This window comes from Prorops nasuta, unplaced genomic scaffold (genome assembly GCF_024137725.1).
Source record: "Prorops nasuta isolate Cenicafe-Biocafe unplaced genomic scaffold, Cenicafe_Pnas_1.2 PNAS00003, whole genome shotgun sequence".
Classification (NCBI taxonomy): Eukaryota; Metazoa; Arthropoda; class Insecta; order Hymenoptera; family Bethylidae; genus Prorops; species Prorops nasuta.
This window is the reverse complement of record NW_027116800.1, coordinates 9,130,612-9,141,306: the sequence shown is the minus strand read 5'-3', so window position 1 is coordinate 9,141,306 and position 10,695 is coordinate 9,130,612. Positions and strand designations below refer to the sequence as shown.

The following is a 10,695-nucleotide window of genomic DNA, read 5'->3' as shown; positions in this document are numbered from 1 at the left end:
GAGTCACTTAATATTAATTATTATATAGAAATTTATTTTACTATAAAAGTCTTAATTATTTAAGATACTTTCTCTTACTTATCATAATTACAGTTGTTTCAAAACAAATGTAATATATAATATTATATTATAAATTAAATAGACGTTTAGGAAGGCTGACATAGGAGAAGTTAGCCTTAACAGTAACTTAACAACATAGGATTATGTGCCTCTGTAAAAAAATAAAAATCAAATAGCGATATATTATATGAGCATCAGCAGCAAAATATAATTTGATACTACTTACACAATGATATTGTTGATTGGGATGTGTATCAATTTAACGAAAAATCCTATGAAACCCATTATGCAAAATCCTATAGCTGTTGCAATAGCAATTTTTTGAAATTCTAGAAAAAACGGAACAAAAAATGATTTGGAATTTATGTCTACTGTTATATATTTATTACTAAATTGTTCAATATATACCTTTCCTATCTGGTTTTGTACATCTTTTAACAAGGCGGATACTATCTTTGGCGAATTGACGTCCTGGTTCAGTGAACTTTTTAACTTGATCCATCGTGATTAACGAACTGTAAGTTAAATAAATGTAATCAATCACTAATGTATTAAATTAAAATCATATTATTATAGTTAATCCCCCATCAAAAACTATAAGTTCTTTTAGCATATTTTAAGAGTTAATTGGCGTTTCTAAAAAATACTTAGGTTAGTTTTCGTTTGAACTGCGATCAAACAAAATAAAACTCCATTCGGATATTTATTAAAATATATTCTGTTCAAAAATAAACTTAGATTGTCAAAAAGAGCTTTATTATATTAAAAAAGGGATTTACTCAAATTTAAAGACTTACCTAAAACGGAGCTCCAAGTATTCTTTACGGAATCTCTTACTGTTTTGACGTGAACCGACAGAAGTTCCAAGAAGTTTTGCGAGCTACGTGGACACAACTCTACACTACGTCATTTCCTGAATACTGACGTTGCAGCAGTTGGCAAGGGAATTAGTCGAATTAGAAGAAACCGCGCGAATCCAAGCGAACAATGGCGTCGATTTAAATACCACCGTTAATTATACCGATTATATTTATATCTAAAGCTATTTGAAACCTTTCATAACATATTAGTAAATAAAATTTAGAGTACTTAAATCTATCTTAAATATTTTTATAAGAATTATAGAATAATTCATAAACGATTTGTTAGAAATAATTGCAAGATGACACGTACGTATGTAATTTAATATTAAAATAAGGTGATATTTTGCCAAAGTATGAATAATATATTCAGGTTATGTTGCTTTTTGTCGAACTTATCGCTCAGTGCAATATTCATAAGATTTTCATATTTCTTACAATTATAAAGCACCTATGAAGTATACGTATTATACAGGAATTTCCTTGCGTGCGTAAAAGACAATATTTACTTGATTAAACAATTGAATCACTCTGTAAATATTGCTCCTTTACTTTTGAAACTTTGTAACCCCTAATTCTTTTTTTTGATTGGCGGGTGTCAGTACAAAGAGCGTGCTTCTCAGGAAGTGGGAGCTAACGTCGTATTATGTGCTACACTCATATACTTATTGCTATCAGGCTATCACTGTCGATAAAACAAGGACCAATGATATGAGCTAGCCCGGTAATGTTTGTGTCATTGTACAATTTTGTGCCGACCGTTTAATCTGTGAAGAGACGTCAAGGGAGCAACATGTATCGGACGATTTTTACGATTATCTTGTGCAGTTTCTGCATAAGTTTTTCTAGCAGTCTAGAGTTCACCGATTGTGGTAAGATTTCCTTTCCTTTTGTCTTAACGAGCCACCAGACTTGACTTGTTTTTCTTTTCTTGATTTATATAATATTGAACAAAAATCACTCATTTTAATGAAAATTTTAAAGCTCGCGTATATACGTCTGTAGATATATATATTTATTTAAACAAAATTATTACACAGCTGAGATATAACCCTTTCAACAAAAATCTTTCTTTTTGTTTCATCTTGTTAATTGTTAGCCACATAATACTTTGATGTCATTATAAAAGATAAAACAAAAGAAACAACTTCTTTGCACAGCAATCGCTGATATTAACGCTTTACATTGGTTTTCTGCGACTTTTTGTTTTTTCTCATTCAATGGAATAACAATAATCGGCCTTAATAGACATTTCATTATAATCTATAAACTATAAATACTTTTCAGGTTCGAAAGTCGGTAAATTTGATAATGTGACCGTTTCTAGTTGTGATGTGACTAAAACGGCGTGCGAATTAGTACGAGAAACAACTGCGACTATTTATATTCAATTTACAACAGGTGAGTGGCACAATTAATTTGCGTCCAGTTTATTTGTATTGAACATTTTTCTTTTTTTTTAGAAAAATCTATACAAAAAGTTACATCAATTTGTCACGGTATATTGATGGATGTAAATGTGCCATTTCCGTTAAAGCATCCCGATGCTTGTGTTGATGCCGGCCTTACTTGTCCTTTACAGCAGGGCGGCCAATACAATTATCAATATTCGTTATATGTCGACAAGGCATACCCTCCGGTAATTTTTTTATTTAGCCTTTACAAATTACATTAACAATCTCAATGTCATTTAATTATTGCAGCTTCCGGTTACTGTAAAGTGGGAGCTTCAAAACGAGGATGGAGAAGATATTGTCTGTGTTTTGATTCCTTCCAAAATTAAATAATGTAATAATTGTACAAAATGCTGCAAGACAATGCTTTCTTTATAAAAAATTTCTATTAATATTGCAAAAACAATAAAAACAATAGATAATTGGAAAAACCAGTCATTTTCTTTAAAATTAACAATAATACAAGTACCTTAAAAATTTCATCTGAATAATAGAGTTATTTAAATATAAGGACTCTTTAGATGAATTTTCCTAAAGTTAACTTAATAATACAAGAGAATATCGCACATGAGTTGATTTTTTTATAACTAATGTAAATCTACATTTTTCAATACAATAGCTTTTTTTATGGTACTATGTAGATGGACTTCAGGACATATAATTTTAACCAATTTTTGTAAATTCAATACTAAAATAGCTGATTAAACAATATTGATATTTGTCCAATAGAGCAAACAATTTAAAATATGATGTTATGTGTATAGTTGACTATTATAGTCAGATCTAGTTTTGATTATCTAATTTAAAATAAATCTTTCTCTAGCTTTGGTATTTGATAATTAATATGAAGGATCCATTGGATCACATGTATCATCCGTTTCTGTTGTTTCTACTTGATGAATTGTTCTTTTACATCTCTGCATTGCTGAGCTTTGTTGGCCGTTTCGTAAAGTTTTTTGTGCCTGATATATAGGTTCATATTCTCTCAATTGCGCCATAAATCCTTCATTAGGATTTATACAGAATCGTATTTGCTGTACTATTGTATATGCCCGCCTGTAGAAATATAAAATATTAACAAATTTTAGAGGCTTCCGGGATAAAGTATACTTACGCTTGTGATAAACCATAAGTTTCCATAATATAAGCTAAAACTAGAGCAGCTGATCTTGATATACCAGCATTTCCATGAACCAGAACTTGACCACAGCTGCTTAAAGCTTCATCTATAAAAATTTTAACTCTTTGAAAGTGCTGAATTATATTCTCTGTTGGATTATCTGCTATATTTAATACAAGGTATCTGTGAAGGAGGTATCATTAGATAGACTATTAGAGTACAATTATACAGAGACGTAAGACATTAATATTTTACTTGAACTTATCAGGAAAGTTCGGTCTTATGAAAGATGCTTCTATGTTTTGTCGTACACAAATTATATGCGTTATTCCATGATCTATCAAAGATTGTAGGTTACTACGACTTGCTGCATTATATGGTCCAAGGTAGAGCCTAGGAATTATCTCCTAGCAAAACAAAACATTATGATGCATGCATTAGAATGGATTCAAGCATTAACCAAAAACATACCTGCATGCTCCTTCTCATGGAATATGTCCACTCTTTGTATTCTAACGAAGAAGAAGGTAATCTTGGGTATTCATCGGATATACTTTCACTGCTTTCCTAGGACCAAGAGAAAATTAAATAAAAAATAATCAACATTAAAGATTGATAACAGCAAGCATAATAATATTTAATTGAGTTTAATACATCATGCGAGAAGCACTGACATATCAATTGATTATGATATAAATACCTCTTTTTAAATATCATACAATGAAATGTCAATAAACGGTTTTTTTACATTACACATTTGATAGTTAATTTTAGTATTGTGTGAAAAAAAAACGTTTTTTTCTTAAGGACAATACTTAATATCAGACGAATATTATATATTTGAGAATAAATAATAAATAAATAAAACTCGAGTAATGAGTAACCTCAATTGTTTTTTACTGTCTTTTTAAATGCCAAATATTTTAAAGTGTAGTTATTACACCTACTAGAATTTATTTCTACTTACAGATAACATACTGAAATTTCAGCTCCTTATCCGAAAGAATAGGAGAAGATATTGAATCACGCAATATTATTTCTTGGTGTTGGACGCAGCCATTTGTAACAAAGCATTAAGCGCAATCTGGTGGCTTCTGATAACATTAAAGTGTAGGGATAAATAATATAAGTGAATTCTCAGCCTAATCAACGAAAAAAAAAAACAAATAATTCAAATGACATTTTTTTAATAAAGTCTAGAATTTTGTTTACTATTTACTTGTTGTTGTTGTGTATAACTTTGTTTCAATCATCGTGCATATTAATTTGATAGAAAAAAATTGATAAGAAATTCTAATAAATCTTTCCTAATTTCCGAATACTACAGGTTGAAACATTTTCCTTGGGTTCCAATAGGCATAAAAGTTTTCAGCACCGATGTTATTAAACGTATTATGGCTCCTTTCTAAAAATAATTGGTGCACTAAAAAACTCATTGTCCAGAGCAAGTTTTTTATTCTGTTAACATTGCAAAATATTTTACACCTGCTAAAGTTGCTTTTTGTCTGGTGTCATTTCATTACAAATGGAGCTAATGAAATCGAATTTTTTCAGAAATCGAAGGACTCGATTGTAGAGAATAAAAAAGGGGTAACACGGCCATGCCACATTGGAAACGTTAATAAATTTGTCCAAATTTCTTATCGCGTCAGATAAGGATATAAAAATTCCTTACGGATTATGCTCGACAGATTCGTGACATAGTAGTTTCCAATTGCGATTTGCAATTAGCTCCGCGTTCTCTTTCAGGGCAAACGTTAATATCAGGAATATAATGTATCTTCGTTACCCATATGTTACAGAAAGAAGAAAATAAATATAATTATCACTACTACCACGGAAATGTACATTATACAATAATGTACATTCATTGTATTAGCAATTTTCGATGAGTGTACGTTCTTTTCTCAGTAGAAAAAGGGGTTTAGTTTACGCGGTTCTCAGTAAAATCGGTCAAGTCGGTGCGTAATTAAAGCTAATACTGGATAAACATGTAAAATTACGTGAAATGCCAAGTTTGTCACTCTCAAAGTCATTGCCCGAGGCTCTGGCGCAGCGAAATCAAAGACGAAGACGAAGACGAAGACGAAGAAGATGAAGAATGCAGTGATTCCTTGGAGGAGTAGCGTCAGCGTGTCTCTCTCATTATTCTCTCGCTCTCGGCGTTGCTTCGTTACGCTTAATTTGTAGAACCGCCAAACGAGCAGAGTTTACGATTCATGAAATTGAATTGACCTCGGTCTGATTATAAATAATAGTATCGTTATAAGGATTTGTCCAGACGTATTACGGTGTCCCGGAATTTTCGCCGGTGAAAACCAGCGTCTGTTTTGCCTTGCGTAATTCGCAGAAAACCAAAAGATATCGGATTGCACAATAATAACAGAAGTTGACTATATCTCGGCAGGGATTCTCTGATTGAGGCGTCGGTCGCGTGCGGTGACCTCTGCGGTTCCTTCGGGAATCGGTCATCACTGTCAATTACGAATCTTAGCGTGTAGATTCGTCATGTAATTAAATGATTAAGCGAATTGGCGATCGCCGCTAGACAGGCGTTTACTTTCTATGATCGGATGTTGTTGGGGCACGAGCAAAGGCAGAATATGGGAATCCATGGTAGCCTCGGGGGCCTCGGCTTAAACTCGCGCAATCGCCATCCTTGGAGGCTTGGGTACGAATCTGGAGCAATTCGTTCCCGGTCTGTGTGTATACTGCATAGGCAGCCAATAATCGACGCATTGCTCCTACAAGAGTTTTATCTCTCTCTCTCTCTCTCTCTCTCTCTCTCGAACTAGAGCTTGGACGCGCACAGCATTCCACGAATGAAGCTGATTCACGCAGTTTCTGATTCCCCCCTTTATAAAGACGAGGCGCGTCTCCCCACTGTCCCCACGCTATCTCTATCTCACTCGCTCTGTTGTATTATGCTCGGATACCTGGAATCCTTTGACCTTGACGCTCGAGGATCTATTTCTTCGGGCACCGATCAATTTTCGCATCCATAACTTCTCTGTGTTTATTTAGAGCGTCCCGCTTACATATAAAAGCTATGTTGTAGCATAATCTTGCGTGCACGTATTGCTTGTCATTTGGCGCACTTTTACGAATTTCCATCGACGAGTGGGTATATATGCACGCGGCATTGTAGGCCGGTATGCGAACCCTTCGGCTATATGCCTCTGCAAAATGCGGTTAAGAAGAGAAAAAGGACATTCCGGCATACGTAGCGGATACCTGATCGAATTAAATTAATTTTCATTAGGAATAGGAAATAATTGCAGTCTTTGTGCCCGCTGTACTACTACTACTCCCATCACAATGGCTCGGTCCTCCTTGATTCTCTCAACTGCTAAATGACGGCGACGGCCTTCGTTTCATTTATACTACATATTATATGAAATATATGTACCGTTATTTTTCTATTTATTTTATTGGCGGGCAAGAACACGCGGCTAATTCGAAACGACCGGTTGATTACGTTAAATTCCGTTACCACAGTTAACGTCTAGTGAGTGTCAATATTGATTTGCGAGTAAAAAATCCTCGCATTTTTCTTCAAACGCCTTGCAAATGTAACATGTATCATGGCATATATTATCGCTATGATGTAACCGAGATTTGGTAACCAAACGAGTATCCAGGTATCACTTTTAAATATGCAGATTGAAGATTGGAGAACCAGATCTGTTAAACGGGCTTTGCTCGGAAAACAGGAAGTGGAAATTCTAGCGATCTTTCTCGAATCGACCGAAACTGCGGTATATGCGAGCAAGTGCCGTTGGAGAGCGGTGGCGTTAATAATAATAATCGGGAAGCACGAGTAAAGCAACGCGATGAGAGAGGGAGAGAAAGAATTGCTATAAGGAAATAAAGGAATAAAACTACTGGTACTTGTGGAGAGTGCGCGCGCGCGCGTGCGCGTGCGTGCAAGTTCGCATGAGCGAGTGGTCCTAAGGTCGTGACATGCACGAAAAACAGGCCAATTGAAAATAAATGGTCTTCAATTAGCAATAATGTGTTTATGTGGGAATATCCTACACGCATGTGTATACATATATTATATATATATATATATATTGAAAGCGGTATCTTTGTAGATCAGAGTTGGAATGGTGCGAGAGAGAGAGAGAGAGGGAGGGGGGGGGGGGGGTAGCCGTAGGATTTTGCTGGTTTACCAACGAAAATTGAGTGTATACGATTTGGCTGCTCGGTGTAACGCGTCGCGCGCGCACGGGAGAGTCGTAAGACTCATCGGGAACCTTGAACAATGATTGCTGGTAGAGCTTAATTGCGAATAACCGCCCACCAACGCCCACGCAGATGTCACGCTATTATTCAAGGCGCGTTAAACTGACCGAATGTTGCTCGAGTGCTCTCTTACGGACAAGAGACGCCTTTTTTTATCTACTCGAACGTAAACGCACGTTCGTCGAGTTGAACGACTTTAAAGTGCTTTCGAACCCTCGGAGCGAGGCATAAATTAAAACACAAGCGCTATCTATACTATAATTACACACGTATTTCATAAATTTTGCACATATTTTCTACTTTTTCAAATCGCTCGCTCATACTAGCTTCCATTCGATTTATCGAAGGTTTTCATAATAAGCGGTAATTATAAATTTATTATCAATTTATCATAATTATAATTGATTCTAGTTTTGCTACTGTAAATGCAAACTTTTGTAACTCGTGGAATTCCTTACCTATACTGGTCGATCGATTTATCGTACAATTTGGCCGAAATTATTGGCCAATTGTCGAGTATAAGTTTGCTACTCGTTAACAGGTGTACACGGCGTATTTTAATATCGTGACTGCAATACTTCCGTAACTGCGTGACTGCTAATGTATTTTTAGCAAGTGCTTATTGCGCTACCAGTATTTCTACTTCGCTCCGAGGGTTCTAATAAACATGGAAATAAAATAAAGAGAATATTTGCTTTCGGTTTTTACAAGCGACCGGTCGAACTACGTTAATAGCTGCCAATCGGTACGAAGCTTTTCCACAGGCCCAGATTCCACCAGCAAACGGAATTTCTTTACCCAATCTCGCCCAATTGTGTATCAGAGCCTTTTTCTTTTTTATCCTTCCCCCTTCTCCACGCTCGAATCACGACTTCGCACCACTCTCTTATCGCGCGTTGATCTCTAAATCGTTCCAGTTACCTTATATCTTATTAATTTTAATAACGAAGAGAGGGGAATTAGTGCTGCTTCGTGTAACAGACTTCTATGTCCGCATCGAAAAAGCTTTCCTAACACCTGACCGATCGCGCTTCGGTTCGTTTCAGCAACAAATTTTCCTCCGTGGAAAGCATCCAATTCTTCCATATATCAATCTGTTGTACGCTTTTCAACGGATATAGAGTCACAGAGTCGAGAGTTTATATCCGACCGAACGCGTTACTTAACTCGCTCCGTAGGGGTCACCCAAGCGAACTTTCGGTGCTTTATCATAAAGTTTGTTTTCGATGCCTGCACTTTTTATATACTTTTCGCGAGAAAACTGCAAAAATATTACATGTATACTTCACAGTGTCACGGAAAGTGTATAGTATATATACGCGTCGCCGACTAAGAGCGTAGAAAATGCAGCATGTTACCAGCCGAGCAAATCTGTCCGTTCCATATCATTATTGAAATTGTATTTTTCATGTGCAATAAAATATATTACTCCCTCCCCCTCCCCCACCCCCTCTCCACCTCTCTTCAGACTAGCAGAAACCAATGGCAATCAACGTTCGATACGCTCGAACGTGCGAGACGGTTCCTCGTAGCGAAGATCGCCCAGTCGAACTTGACGATCATCTTGACCGATTTGAAGTTTCTGCCAGCTCGGTCAAGCGCAAACTGATTTCTCGCCGTGCGAAACGAGCAATCTCCGAGCTTCCCGGGGCTCTCCTGGAGCAAAAACTCCTCTCCTTACCATAAAACGCCACCACCACCAACCACCACCTTCACCGGCCAGCCGGATCATTCGCGATTTGATTCTTGACCCGACTTGTGGTCTCGCAAAAAACCACCGAACGACTCCTTTGTGCTCGATATAGGATCATTTTCTCGGCGATTCGATAGGAAAAGGAATATAAAGCTGGACACAGAGTCCGGCTGCACATAATAGCTGACATGACAAAGTACAATATGCTCTCGAGCGAGGCTTTTATAGGGCGATAAAGATAGTTAATTAATTACAGCGAGGGTGCCAGACCTTTCAAGAAATTCTTGGATCGCTGCGAATCGGCGAGCGTGGGCGATCGTGCAGCTGGCATTAATTTTATTCTTTTTATTTGGTTCGCTTTTTTTCTAACGAGCTCGCCAATAGGCGCGCACCCGCCGTTGTCCATCTCTAATCCAGGCAGAGCCGAGGCGTTGCAAAATAATGGGAATCGTTAAACTTTCCAGGTTTTGCAACGATTCCTGCTAGCAGGGGTGTCTCATAGGTATACACCGCGGCGTGCACACATATCGGCTGGAGAAGTGTAACGGTGTGCCGCCGGTGCGCTTAAGAAATTGCGCAAGGCCGAGTGGTGACTGGTAAGACCCGCCGGTTACTTGGTAATTGCTAATCAGTCGAAAAACTGCTCCCGAGCGAAACGAGGAAACCTCCTGGCTGGAGGACCTTCACCACCATTCCTCCTGCACAGCTCTGCAGCTCGATCCTTCCATGCAACCACAAATAAACTCTTCTCATTCGTCTATACACCAGATACCAATTGTATCATCACACTTGAACAGTCTTCAATAAAGAAATTTATCCACATATACATATATATATATACCATCTATCTTATTATTTCTGCATGCACCTCATGATTATTTCAACGTGTAGTTATGCAAATAACGCAACGAAACCATGCAAATTTTCACAGAATTCATACTTTAAAAATTAGCTTTTCACACGAAATATGGAAATTGCTATTAAATTTCTGTTGTATCTGATTAGCTGGTTTTCTTTTTTTGCGAATTTATTATGAAAATATGATAAATCTGATTCTGGCCGATTTCCAGACCTTCTTGCGTAACAACGTCTATTTACAAAAGATAAGGAGCGCGATAATTATTAAATGAAATTAAAGTATTCTACGTATAGCAGCTTTATTAATGATCGAGCTGGTGGTGTCCTGTCACGAGGACACTCGAAAATACGTTTGCTCGAAGATTGGTTAATCACGGTGTACTCCCATGTTAATCAGAGCAG

At 36.8% G+C, this 10,695-nt stretch overlaps 2 protein-coding genes and 1 long non-coding RNA gene across 4 annotated transcripts; 1 reads left to right on the top strand and 2 right to left on the bottom strand.

Moving 5' to 3' along the window:
* Nucleotides 1-13: 13 nt before the first annotated feature.
* Nucleotides 14-507, bottom strand: LOC136772158 (uncharacterized). The gene is made up of 3 exons (XR_010822417.1): nt 469-507; nt 287-389; nt 14-211 (listed from the first exon to the last, which is right to left on the bottom strand). It is a non-coding gene; the product is annotated as an uncharacterized lncRNA (long non-coding RNA).
* Nucleotides 508-1,563: 1,056 nt separating this feature from the next.
* On the top strand, nt 1,564-2,838 carry LOC136772157 (NPC intracellular cholesterol transporter 2 homolog a-like). Its single transcript, XM_066724924.1, has 4 exons — nt 1,564-1,792; nt 2,208-2,321; nt 2,384-2,559; nt 2,624-2,838. The coding sequence occupies exons 1-4, from the start codon at nt 1,714-1,716 to the stop codon at nt 2,705-2,707; spliced, it is 453 nt and encodes a 150-aa protein (XP_066581021.1). The 5' UTR covers nt 1,564-1,713; the 3' UTR covers nt 2,708-2,838.
* Nucleotides 2,839-3,205: 367 nt separating this feature from the next.
* LOC136772156 (serine/threonine/tyrosine-interacting protein-like) lies at nt 3,206-4,588 on the bottom strand. 2 transcript variants are annotated; one of them, XM_066724921.1, is made up of 5 exons: nt 4,462-4,588; nt 3,966-4,061; nt 3,750-3,901; nt 3,489-3,677; nt 3,206-3,430 (listed from the first exon to the last, which is right to left on the bottom strand). In XM_066724921.1, the coding sequence occupies exons 1-5, from the start codon at nt 4,468-4,470 to the stop codon at nt 3,214-3,216; spliced, it is 663 nt and encodes a 220-aa protein (XP_066581018.1). In that variant the 5' UTR covers nt 4,471-4,588; the 3' UTR covers nt 3,206-3,213. The 2 variants fall into 2 exon arrangements, with proteins under 2 accessions (XP_066581018.1, XP_066581020.1); XM_066724923.1 differs by having other exon boundaries at nt 3,966-4,056; nt 4,462-4,550.
* Nucleotides 4,589-10,695: the final 6,107 nt, after the last annotated feature.